Source organism: Oryza brachyantha, chromosome 1 (genome assembly GCF_000231095.2).
Source record: "Oryza brachyantha chromosome 1, ObraRS2, whole genome shotgun sequence".
In the NCBI taxonomy this organism is placed as follows: domain Eukaryota; kingdom Viridiplantae; phylum Streptophyta; class Magnoliopsida; order Poales; family Poaceae; genus Oryza; species Oryza brachyantha.
Window position 1 is genome coordinate 7,470,588 of NC_023163.2, and position 12,822 is coordinate 7,483,409.

Below are 12,822 nucleotides of genomic sequence, written 5' to 3' on the forward strand. Positions count from 1 at the left end.
TCTATTGGACAAGTTTGTGTGGAACCTGATGTTAAAATTCATTGGGACCGAATAAATAAAGTTGTAGCCTTTTGTATTACTTGTGCTTAAATCGTCCTTTTCTCGTTCTATTCCTGAAGTTGATGGTTGCTTGAGAGTTCAAATGTCCATGTGCAACTTGCCAAACGCTAACCACTGCCGATGACTGCAGGTACTTGAAAATCAGGGAAAAGAGCTTCACTGCTGATATCATACCTGGGAATTTCTTTTACACCCGTTTGTCATCACTTGCTGAAAAGAATATTAAGACCTGATCGATTGATTGATCACCCTGTGTCAGCTAAAGCTTGCGGTTGGCGAAGGGTAAGTGCAACGTGAGCCCTGCGTCATTGACTCTTGACTTCTACTGCGATCCATTATTGGTGGCATGGAAATTCTTAATCCAATCTCAATGATCAGCAGTCAGGTAAGTTAATCACCTCTTTTATGATGCGTTTAGTGATTTGCAGTCAATCTTGACCCCTCTTCCAAAAATATAGATGAAAAATATCCTTGATAAGTTAATACTCTCTCCGTTTTAAAATATAAATATATTTTATTTTCTTAAGAGAAGACTTGGACTAAATATATTAATCTATTAATATACCATTTATGTGACAAAAGGATAATCATAAGATAGTACTTTTCAATATGAATCTAATAGCATCAATTTTAAGTCAAAAAATTTATTCCAATAGACTAATGGTTTGTCAAACTCTTATTCTAATAAAACAAAATATGTCTTATATTTTGAAATATAAACGGAAGAGTACATGAGTAGTTGATTACCCTCTCTTCTTTCTGTTGGTATTTCACAGTCATAGCCACTGGCCATATGATTGAGCTTCCCACGTGGCCCAAAGTCCCTAACTTGTGGTAGCACAGACAGCAGCCACAGCAAGGCATCACCACCAAACTATTTCAATTACACTGCCCTTAATGCCATATATCTCCTTTAAAATGCTATGGCTGACAACTTAACATGCATTTTAGGTACAACACTCCATGCTATTTCAGTTCGTCAGAGGTGAAGAAGTCTATCCTGTTCTTGTGGGAGGTCACGGTGATTCATTGCCTGATATGTCGAAGCGTCTCTGAGCAGTCATCAGTCATAACTAATTAACTATGAGGATGCATTCCAACTACCTTTTTCTTTCTTTTGCTGCTGGGCTGGATCAGGCCACCAACTCGTCAGAAGCCAAGCAGTGTAGGCAAGGTAATTCTTATACTCCCATTTACCGATGACAAACTAATTCCGTACTCCCATTTACTGGCGATTGCTATCAATTGGTCTTTGACACTGCCGTGCAGCACTGGCAGTTCAGCTTCATCTGCGACGTCTCTCTCTCATGACATCTGGAACTACTACTGGTTACTGGTGAGTGTCCCTCGCTCGAAAGTACTGTAGTAGTCCACGGGCAGGAGTGGATATTTTTCATGTGAGTGAAGCAGGTTGCTTTGAAGGATGAGACCGAAAGATTGTGTGAAAACTCACTGGATATTATGAATTTACTTCCACCAAAATTAAATTACAAAAAAATAATAGTGTTTCTTTTCACCGTCAGTACGCAGCTGATTCAATTACACAATCTGCTAGCAATTTTTTCCCTACCGTAAAAATATCCACCGTATGGGCAGTCCGTGATAGGGTCACTGTGTCAAACAACATATTTCAAAATAAAAAATGATTTATAAATGAAAATTTTATATACAGATTTTTAGTGATCTAAAAGCTAAGGCTAGAAAATAAATTTTATTAAAACATTCCAAAAATTAACTTCAAATTTAAGAATTATTTTTTAAATTTTAGCTTATAAGCAAAAGCAAGAAGATATGAATGTATGTATCTTCAATGGCCACTTAATAATAATAATTAAAGGCATCACAAAACTTCATAGTTACCGGCACCGTACCAAGTAAACGTGAAGTTTATGTCGCACTCTCTTAAGATTGATATATAAAAATAAGTATAAGACCGCGAATTTTTCATTCCTCTAGAATGGAACACATCATTCAGCGAACATGCCGCTACTAAATTTAAATTTTAAATTTCATTACTGCAACAAAGAGCACCTAAGAGGACATGGCTAAAATTTGTCAATCTAAATCTTAATTTAATCATTCATATTAAAAAATTATTTAAATTGATGTATACTTCAAGCAGACTCCGTTCTCTACTCTAAATCCTAACAGATACAGACTCTGTATTAAGTTTGTTAATCATGATAAGAGTCAAAAATTAATTCCTAAAATTGCTATGTTGAGAATAGTTCCAAAAAAAATTCTTTAACTCTTTTCCAATTCCAAATTCCAATAGTGTTTCTATATTTAGATTTCTAAAATTAGTTAGTTTGTCATGTTGGCAGTCATGGGATTGGTTATTGATTTATGATTTTTATTAATTACTCCATCCGTTTTATAATATAAGATGTTTGTTTTTGGTTCTAATATTTAATCATTTGTCTTATCCAAAAAAATATGAAGATATCATTTATTTTTCTTGTGGCTTACTTTATTACTTTAAACACGACTTATCGATTTTTTATATTTATACTAAATTTTTAAATAAGACGAATAATCAAACGTTACCACCAATAAAATCAAACATTTTTCATTATAAACCAGAGGTAGAATATTTCATACACACGTGGCCATGACTATTCTTTTTATCGGCTTAGAGGATCATCCACACCGTATTTTTCGTTTTCGCGTAGACTGACATGGTCATCTTTTCTCTTGGTACGCCCCGCTACTAATTGATGCTGGCACCGTCCTAAAATATGTTCATTTCTAGTGGTTAGATATAATATTTTGACTATTTGTTTTATTTGAAATTTTTTAGATTAATATTTTATTGTTACTGGATAATAAAATATGAATTGTATTATGCAGAACTTTTTTAAAGTTTTTTATAAAGTTTTTAAATGAGGTGAATGGAATTTTAGTATAAAAGTTGTTTGATTATTCTATCGAAGATTCTGCAAAAACATACCAACCCAGTGGTGACCCAATAGAGAAAAGGGGAATCTCGCATAAATGCGAGTAGAGAATCACCCCGCGAGGCCCCACGATGTAGCCAAAGATTCCTCCCGTCACGTCGCAGCAGCAACCACTAGCGGGTGCTTAATTAAGGCGAGGTAGTTACGTCTTTCATTAATCATCAAATTAATAATCCCTCAAATCAATTACTTTATTTATACCTCTAACTACTTCTTCGTACCTCCATATTACTTGAGTAGTACGCTAATCGTGAGGTTATTATTAAACTCACCGTAAATTCATATCATACTTTTGAACTTTTGCCACGGTAGGGATGATTTTTTTTTGTATGGTTTCATAACGACCACGTAACCAGTATTTAACGAAAAATAGTTGAAATTCTGATGAATTTTATCCAAGAAAACTACAGGTCATCCCAAACAGTTTTCAGCAGCGACACTAGCTAGCAACCAAAACCGTGATCGACAAACAAACATTTGTCTTCACCGAAATTCAAATGAATGTGAATTTGACCCGTACTTGCAATTTAAAGTTGGAATAGCCGAAATTTGATGGACCTGTCCTTGGCCGAATTGGGATGGGCCAACTGATAGACGGGATTCAACTCATCTAGATTTACAAGTTGACTAAAATCGGTAGCCAAGGCATCTTTATTCGGCCAAAAACCAGATTAACATGTAGGGCAACATCTAGAATGGAACATTTACTATCATAAAAGTATAACATTCGGTGATCTGAACTCAAAACATAGATAGCTACCAATCTCGTTAAATTGATGGCTTCCAAAGGATGCGTCGCTGCATATCAATTCAATATTTTAAGGTCATATCAATTTCGTGTACAATTCAAGTCTTAAAGGTTTAGCTATGGTAAATAAACATAGATTGACGTGGAACATTAAAAACCAAAAGAACAACGAAAAAGCTTTAGAAAACAGAAAAAAAAGAAATTCATATCACACATACTTTTGTACATTCGCCACGGTAGGCATGATTTTTTTTTACGAGCACCCTAAACGTGTCGGCAAACGGCAAACAAAAATTCAGAAATTTGATGGACCTGCCATCCAACTGATTGACGGGATTCAAGTCATCTAGATTTGGTGGATCAAAATTCAGATTTACAAGTTGACTAAAAAATTGATAGCCAGGCCATCTTTATTGGGCCAAAAATCGGGCTACGGCAGCAGGATGATCCGCATCGACGTCAACGAATTGCCAACTAAATTCAGCTCCAAAAATGCAACATTAGAAACAATCTATACTAATATAAAAAGAAGAAGTTGAAATTTTTCTATGGCCATCCCCAACAAATATACACAGAATTGGCGCAATCGATTTTTTACTGTTAGATGTAGACATCCAATGGCCTCAAATGATCTAAAATATCTCTCTCCTACAATCCTACATAGGACACACCCCTCTAACCAATCTATCTGCGCGTCTATCACGCAGTCAACCAATCCCAACCTCTGTCGCCCTCCACCCCGTCTCTTCCCCATCACCGGTCGTCCCCACGGCTCCGCTGGCCGCACCCCCACGCCACCAGCCGCCGCCACGCCAACGCCAGCTGCCGACCACCCCCATGAAGCCGCCAGTCGCCGGCTGCCGCCCCCAAGTCTTCTCCACCGCTGGTCATCTCCACGTCCCACTCGATGCGGGCTATTGTTGTGCCGCTGCCGAGCACATCCACGCCACAGCCCTCAACTCAAAATCCTTTGTTGCTCTACTTTTCTCCTATTGAATTTGATGGAAAATTCACGATGCTCACCTCAACTCCATACGATTCCATGTAAGGTTTGCACGATTCTCTCCCTCCACTGAGACACTTCTCTCTGTGATCTCTTCCTTTGGTGCGCTATGCTCTGTCGGCTCGCCCTCCGTTTGTCATCGTCGTCAAACTTCCTTTGGCACAATTTCAATGCAGCAATTTCACCGCAACATATAACACATGCAGCGATGAGGTGGCCCTGGCCAACTGGCAACATTTCCTTAGCTTGTGGATTCCATCTAAAAGATCTGATGATTGGGTTGCTCATGAGATGTTAGTGCTTTGCAGATTGATGGGGAACACTTATACTGAAAGATCGTGACTTGTAGGTATGTTTTATCAACCTATGAATTCTCTTAAACATGGTCAACTGCTAATATCTCTTCTAAAGTGAAAGTACATCTATACTGGAGTACTCTCTAAGCACGGTAAAACACCCCATTAGTTGATGTAGTGTAAATAATTTGATGCAGTTCCATATGCAAGAGAGAGCAGGTGAAACTATTGTAAGGCCTTGCATGAATGTGATTATGTAGGGAGTTAAACAGTTGTGGCTATGTCTAAAAATATATGTTCTGAACATGAAGATGATTATGTGGATTTATAAAAAAACAGGTGATTATGTAGGGAGGTAGTTAGCGGTGACTGTCAAAAAATTGTTTGGACTATTTTTTCTTTGAAAGCTGTACTTAGAAATCTTGAGACAATTTCCTTTCCAGAGTTTGAGTTGACTGAAATTGTGGTGATCTTCGATTGAGTTGCAGGAAGAGAAGCTCTTTTCGATGCAACCAATGATTTTTCAGAAGAGCCAATAATCCTTCTCTAAAATTTTCTTTCATCCAGAAAGAGAATTGGTTGTTCAGTATGCTTCTATCTACGCGTGCATGTTGTTTCTGGTTAATTTTATTTGCAGAGAGACTAGAGAATGGCTAGGTACAGAATTTATGGATATATATTTGACAAAGGTCATTATGTCCTTTACCTGCAAAGATACATTATAAATAAATCATAATATGCTTACTTCTCTTTGATGCACAATTACTAGCTGCCTGTGTGTTTATGAAAGATCTTCTATAGGGTAAAAAAAGGGAGCTTTGGAAACCAGTAAACACTACTATGCATGCTATGAACCTTTCCATCAGCAAAAAATGCAGGTCAGAAGGCTAGCTAGCCATTGCTACCCATGCATTCAAATTAACAACTAAAACTGCTAGAGATAGCAACATGAAGTATTTACCGTAGTTAATCATTCCATTCTCTTCATTCTCATGTATAAAATATTCAATGCTTATTATCTTTGTTCGGCCGATGAGAACATTCCTATGTAAGGTGCATACAAATTTGTACTTGAAAGTAACTGCTACCTACCTATAGTGAGAAATTAGCAAGAAGTTGCATGGTTTGTCTTCCTCTTTACACTCTTAAGACAATACATAGTTTTACCTTGATCTATGCTTTATATGGTAAAACGAAAGGTAATTTGCACAAGTGCATCATTGTCATTAATTTGATACGGCAAGGATAGCTATAATAATGGATGAAGATAATTTTCACAAGAGCATCAATGGTCTATGATAGTGCAATGGTGACTGGGATGGGAGATGCAGATGGTTGGGTTACTCTTCAAAAGATTTTGACTCATTTAAATAGTACTTAACTAGACAAACCATCTTTTTATGACAGAGAACAAATTTACTCTTTTTTTCTTTTGGAAGGAGAGAAAATTTATTTTAAAGGCCACTCGACAACTATGATGAAGCATATATGCTTGTCCTTACTAATTTTGCGCTTATAAAAGCATTCATTACACAAGTTCACTTTTAATATGCATGGAAGAAACAATAATTATAAGTTCTTATATTTATGACATGAAATAAAAATAAAAATAATGCTTTGTATTTTTAGTATTATTTTAGATGAAAACAAAATAAACTGTAGATGAAAACAAAATAAACTAGTATAGCTTTTCCATATGGTTTCTAAGAATTATTTGGATATAATTAACGACTTAACTAATATATATTCAAACGTGCTTTGCACGTGCATGAGTACGGTAGAACTAAAAGTTCAGTTCAGTTTTTCTTTTAGTAATATATATTCAAATTGAACTTGTGTAAATTATATCTATTCGTCTGAAAATTTTCTTGTATTCAAATCGAATGCCCCTCCAAAAACAAATTTTGAACTGATTCATTTTTTCTCCAAATATTTGAACTGAAATTTATTTTTCCTCCCAACGAATTCAGTTTCAGGTGCAAACCAGACAGATATCATTGTTCAGAATAGCGTGTGAATTAGCTCTGCTCATCAGAAAATTTATTGATACCCAAATTTCGTGACCTAAAATAGGGTCTTATCGTGCAGGCTGAAGCTGATTCCAAACCGGTGTAAAAGCAACACTCACCGGCTTGGTTTAGGAATCGATAGCCTACACAAGAAATAAAAGCAAAGGAAAAGCAGTCCCAATCCGCTTCAAAGCTTCAGTCCTGGGATGCGTCGCTAAAAATCGCAGATCACATATCAAATCAACATTTTATTTTAATGGCCTCTCATCTTTTTAATGGCATATCAATTTCGTGTATAATTAATGATAACTAAACAAACATTGACATGGTACATTAATAACCAAAAGACCGGATGAAAACAGTAAAAATATTGATGAAAAAATGAGGCCGGATGATCAGATAGAGCTAATACGTTTGAGGCCATCATGGCGGCCAATCAAACCAATAGGGAAACAATTCAATCATCATATCATCCAAACGACATCACATCTTTGCACGGATCAGTAACTAAACAATTCTCACTAAAGAACCAAAAAAAGATAAGAAGAGATTAAAAATGACAGAACCCAAAAGAAGGAATCGACGACAAGAAGAGGATCCGGAAGATTAGTGTGGATGCATCAGATCTCCAAGGTGAAAAAGGGTGTGACATCACAGAGATGCCTCAGACGCAAATTACCCATTAAATCTTGTGCCTCCTCATCTGCATCATCCACCTTTCCAATCAAAACCAAAATCCCATCGCCAAACCAACACACAAAACACAAGATTTTTAAAAAATGAAGAACGAATCGAATCAACACGCTAGGAAAAAATCGGATCAGCGGCGCGAGCAGGCAGCGAGCTCAGCAATCACGAAAAACCGAGAGGCGAAGAGGTAGACCGAGCCGGCGAAGGCGAAGGCGAAGGCGAAGGCGAAGGGGCGAAGCGGATGGGAGAGCGGCGGCGCGGCGGCCTCGGCTTTATAGGTGGAGCGAACGGCGGCGGGAAGCGGTAGGGTTTCGTTAGGGTTTTTCCCACTCCCCACGCCCCAGATCCGACGGCGTCGGCGAGGCACGCACGGGCTGGGCGGCCCAGATCGGTTTGGTGTTATGTGGGCATTCGTGGGCCTTGAATTCTCGGCGTGTGGTCCGGACTGGGCTGGGCTGGGTACGAGGGGCAATGGACCCAGCCATTTTGCCTGACCGAGCTTAAAACGGGTCGAAAATAGAATTGTATAGAATTTTGAGCTGAATGTTTTTTCAGGAATTAAATAGGATTGTGAAAGAACCCACAGATCTGGGTCTATTACCACTTTTTTTAAGGGTACAACACGAGACGCACACGAACACACACCACGACACACGCATCCACGCTTAGGATTTTGGGGTGCGTACGCGTGTGAGGAGAAAATCCTCGGATAAGAGACGCGAGTTGCGATTCCGGGGATCGAACTCGCGCTGGCAGCTCGCACGCCCTCGTGGCTGACCACCCGAGCGCCGCATAGTCCTCGTTCATTACCACTTCTAGTTGGGTCGTCAGCGTGACGAGCCCATGTTGCTCAGGTTGTTTGTCTCGCGGCTGGCGAGCGACGAGCGACCGGGCGTGGGTTCTGCGTGCATCGCCACCGATCTTGTTTTTCACCGGCTTTGTGTGTGTGCGTGGTGTTGTGTGAGTGTGAACTGTGAAGTGTGTTCGGTGTGTGTCATTGGTTATACCCTTTATAAAATAAATATGCAAAGAACTTCGATTTTTTCGGAGTAATCGATATTTAAAAAACAACGATGGAATGTGAGTTTCGGCTCGTCATAAGTTTTCAATAATGACAAAATTTTAGATCCTTGATAAAGGGTAAAATTTTGATAATTTTATATACATACTTAATTCTTTTTACGATTAATTTGATCCGTGTCCTTGCAACCATACGTATTTAGATAAATATCATTATAATTCGTCTATTTATGTCCGTGCCACTCAAGTTTTTTAAAATTAAAATCATGCCATCGTCGTCGTGTTTTCCATATTTTTTTCCATTTGTATGTGAGGGGGCCACCCATCAAATTCATCTTTTTCCTCATATTCACTTCCCCGGCTAAGATGAATCCGATAGGTGGGTCCCACGTTCGGATGGAAAAGGAAGATGGAAAACATGACACCGATGTCACGGTTCTAATTTTACAAAATTTGAGCGGCATGACTATTAAATAGATGAATTATAATGTCATTTTATCTAAATACACGTAGCTATGATAGCACGAATCAAATTAACACTTCTTTTTAAGTTACATGACAACTTATGAGTTCGTAATGTTGGTGTACACTAGAATTGAAATCATGCACATACGAACTCCACCGTCACATGCATGCCGAGAAAGTAGAGCGCACTGGTGTAGTCGCGCATGCGAACCATTGATGTGCAGAGAGGAGAATGGTGCTGAAGCCATGGTTTCCGTGCTCTTGCTCAGTTACTCGCCATACATTTCCTTTAATTTTTCCATATCCATATCCATACTAGGTAAGGTATATGTCAGAGTGTGGACTCTTTAGTGAGAGGCTAATGGACCCCTCGTGCTCTTTTGAGTTCAGCCCATGGAACACAGGTGAAATTGCGAGATTACGCTACTTTGTGATGTTCTTATGATTTGGTGGAATACAATGGCTAAGGACTAGGTTCATGAGTTGGTTACAATGGCTAAGGGTTACGTATATGTTAAGGACAACTCCACTCCACTTCGCCGATGTTACAATGACCAATCACACATGCTCATGCTCGCTAACTTAATTTACACATGCTCATGCTCGCTAACCCCTTAGGAGCGGGTCACTCTAAAAAGTTGCCGTTTAGAGGCATCCTTGACCTAAGAATGCAAGATCACTGGACTGCCACTGTACCTATACGAGGATAGATGTCTGGCTTACGAACGAAAATTTCAATCTGCCCTACAACTGAAAAAAATAAATCGGACAGACACAACATTGCCAATTATGTGCAGCTCCTGAAATTGTATTTCCATGTTCTTAATTCTGATAGTTTTAGGTCAAGCAGGCTCAAATAAGCATACAGTTCGAACTAACGTTGCTAGGATTTGGGAGTTGGCAATTGGATCGATCATAATAAGTGATCTCTAGTAGCACCACCACCACGCAGCATGGCAAGAAAAGACACTAAGCAACCACGATCGAGGAGGTGATCACACAGCCAAGCAAGCAGTTCAATTAAAAACATGATTCGAGCCAGGAACAAAAATTTTCCAAACCAAAAACAATGTTCCCACGAAACTTTGGTTGACTGGTAAATGCTGTTCGATACACGAGATCAAAGCAAGTCCGGCAACAACTACAATGTCTAGAACAGCTCAGTGCGACAGCAGCATCCGAATTGCCACTCCAACCGCACCTTACTGCTCACCCGTGGTCTTGATGATGTCGGAGTCACCTGAAATCAAGCGCATCGTACCGGATTACTACCAAAGAAGGGGGTGTGGTTTTATTTCTTTGAAATAGTAAGTTATATATGAAGTTACCCGGATCAATAATGCTGAGGCAGCAGACCCGGAAATATTTACCACAGGCTGTCCCCAGATCAACGTTATCTGAAAACAAACATATAATCGACGTTATCTAGGAGCAAACAAAATTAGATAAAAAGACTGGTGTTTACAGATTAATTTATCCTAAAAATGAGTAAACAACCAAACATCATAGATATGGTGCTTAAGCGTGTACCAAGGTCCAGTCTGCAATTGCTAGAACTACAAAGCAGATTTGCCAAAGCAATACTAGAGAGAGAACCGTTAAACTTATTTCAGTGTCATTTTAAAAAAATGCATTAAAACCAATTAGCATGGTGTTTCTAATTGATGTCATATGACTGCCAAACATATGACTGTTACTTTTCTTCCAAGCATGAATAATTGTTGAAATATTGGCAGATGTCAAAGAGATGCTGAAAAGCAAGAGCTGACTTACTTCCGTGGAAGTGGTGAACAGTGACCTTGGCCAACATAGCATAGTACTCAATTTCTGACTTCCGAAGAGGAGGGCAGTTGTTAGAGATGATGACTAGCTTCGCTGTAATCAAGATACATGAGCTACATTAGATATCAGTCTGCCCGACAACATGACAAAACAAAGTAGGACACTAATGTAGTGATGCTCTAAACTGTTTAGAAATTGCATAACAGACCAATGTCATAACTAAAGACAAGGAGAAAGAGGTTATGCAAGTAAAACAATACAAGCAAATGGCACCAAGTAAAAAAAAAGACACTAAATCAACAGCCATGGAGAATTTTTCCATGCATTAACACTGAAGACCCACAACAAAAATAAACTTTCGTCACAAAGCATATTTCCACTTCTGCTAATAAGCAGTGACATCACAGTTACTGTATGCAGAATATGGATAACCATTATGGCGTTGACTCATACACAATGGCCATATCAGTATTAGATCCACTGGTAATCAGTTTTCAACGCTAAATGTTTTAAAATCTGGAGTAACAAATTTGTATGGCATCATAGTAGACGATATTTCGTGGCATCATACTCAATCTAAACAATAGAACACATCGATACATCCATAACAATCTAGAAAATCACTAGCTGTTTGAAACAATTGAAGGAACAATGTTCTGCATGTGATTTGGAGAATCAGAATACTGGCTTGGTTCTCAAAAGAGAAATAATAGCGCTCAGTATGTTCATTGTCGATCATCTGGGGAAGGATCATCATATTCTCACCACAACATGTTCAAGTCATCAGGAGAAATAAGCATAATCAAACTAATCATAAATCAGTGAGTTTTCAGGTAAACAAATCTCTATGCAATAAACTTGGAGGATCAGAGTTCTGGCTTGATTATCTCTTAAGAGAAAACAATAGCGCACAGTATGTTCACGGTCGATCATCTGGGGAAAGGATCATCATGTCCTCCAGTACAGATGTATCCAAAATAGCAAAGGTGCAAATACAGTACACTACACACAGGCTACTCAGATATTACAACAACTGATAAACATGTTTACAAACAGCATAATAACATATTGAGATCTAAGTCCAATAAAAATCAAACACATAATATAATTTCCGTTTCAACTACTAGTTAAATTGCAAGTACCATAAAGGAATATATTCATTCTTTGCGAAGTAAATGGAAATATTAATCCTCCATGTGTTGATACACCACCGTCAGCTACTGAACCGCAATATGAAGAAGCACATTCAGACGAACAAAGACAGTGGCGCTAATCGCTATGGCATCGACTCATACGCGGGGGCGATGAGATCCACCGGTAATCAGTTACTACGATGCGCAAACTCACCCCAACATCCAACACCAATACCGACACGAACCTTAAAACCTACAATCTCGCGTGCAACGGAGCAAGGAAAATTCATCGTACCCTTGGAGTTCCTGAGGGTCCTGAGGACGGTCTTGTAGCCGAGCGTGTACTTGCCGCTCTTCATCACAAGCTGCAGCTTGTTGTTGATGTTGTCCGTGGACTTCTTCTGCAGCACCACCACCACCACCACGAACAGCAAAAACAACAAGGGTGTTAGCGCGCAGAAGGACCCATCGATCCGCGATTCGAAATGCAGGATCCCGCTCGCGCGGGCGGTCCAGTCGAGAGGAAATGGAGAGGCGCTGTGCTTACCGCCTTCTTTGGGGCCACCATGGCTGCGCCCCGGGGAGAAGCGACGGCGACGAGTGGCTTGGGCGGCGGCGGCGGCGGCGGCGAGGGGTGTCGTCTGCGTGGTGGAAGAGTG

At 39.3% G+C, this 12,822-nt stretch overlaps 1 protein-coding gene, 1 long non-coding RNA gene and 4 other non-coding genes across 6 annotated transcripts; 1 reads left to right on the top strand and 5 right to left on the bottom strand.

Moving 5' to 3' along the window:
* Positions 1–193: 193 nt before the first annotated feature.
* Positions 194–5,819, top strand: LOC107305590. Its single transcript, XR_001551800.2, has 5 exons — positions 194–445; positions 837–1,234; positions 1,330–1,396; positions 5,077–5,117; positions 5,553–5,819. It is a non-coding gene; the product is annotated as an uncharacterized LOC107305590 (long non-coding RNA).
* Positions 5,820–7,462: 1,643 nt separating this feature from the next.
* LOC121053347 lies at positions 7,463–7,548 on the bottom strand. Its single transcript, XR_005811030.1, has one exon. It is a non-coding gene; the product is annotated as a small nucleolar RNA Z102/R77 (small nucleolar RNA).
* A 137-nt stretch (positions 7,549–7,685) lies between these two features.
* LOC121053346 lies at positions 7,686–7,785 on the bottom strand. The gene has a single exon (XR_005811029.1). It is a non-coding gene; the product is annotated as a small nucleolar RNA Z101 (small nucleolar RNA).
* Positions 7,786–10,239: 2,454 nt separating this feature from the next.
* Positions 10,240–12,822, bottom strand: LOC102709880 (60S ribosomal protein L30). The gene is made up of 5 exons (XM_006643990.2): positions 12,711–12,822; positions 12,459–12,564; positions 11,022–11,123; positions 10,577–10,645; positions 10,240–10,488 (listed from the first exon to the last, which is right to left on the bottom strand). Exons 1-5 carry the CDS (start codon positions 12,729–12,731, stop codon positions 10,451–10,453), a joined length of 336 nt encoding a protein of 111 aa, XP_006644053.1. The 5' UTR covers positions 12,732–12,822; the 3' UTR covers positions 10,240–10,450.
* Positions 11,701–11,793, bottom strand: LOC121053358. The gene has a single exon (XR_005811041.1). It is a non-coding gene; the product is annotated as a small nucleolar RNA Z103 (small nucleolar RNA).
* LOC121053357 lies at positions 11,892–11,988 on the bottom strand. The gene has a single exon (XR_005811040.1). It is a non-coding gene; the product is annotated as a small nucleolar RNA Z103 (small nucleolar RNA).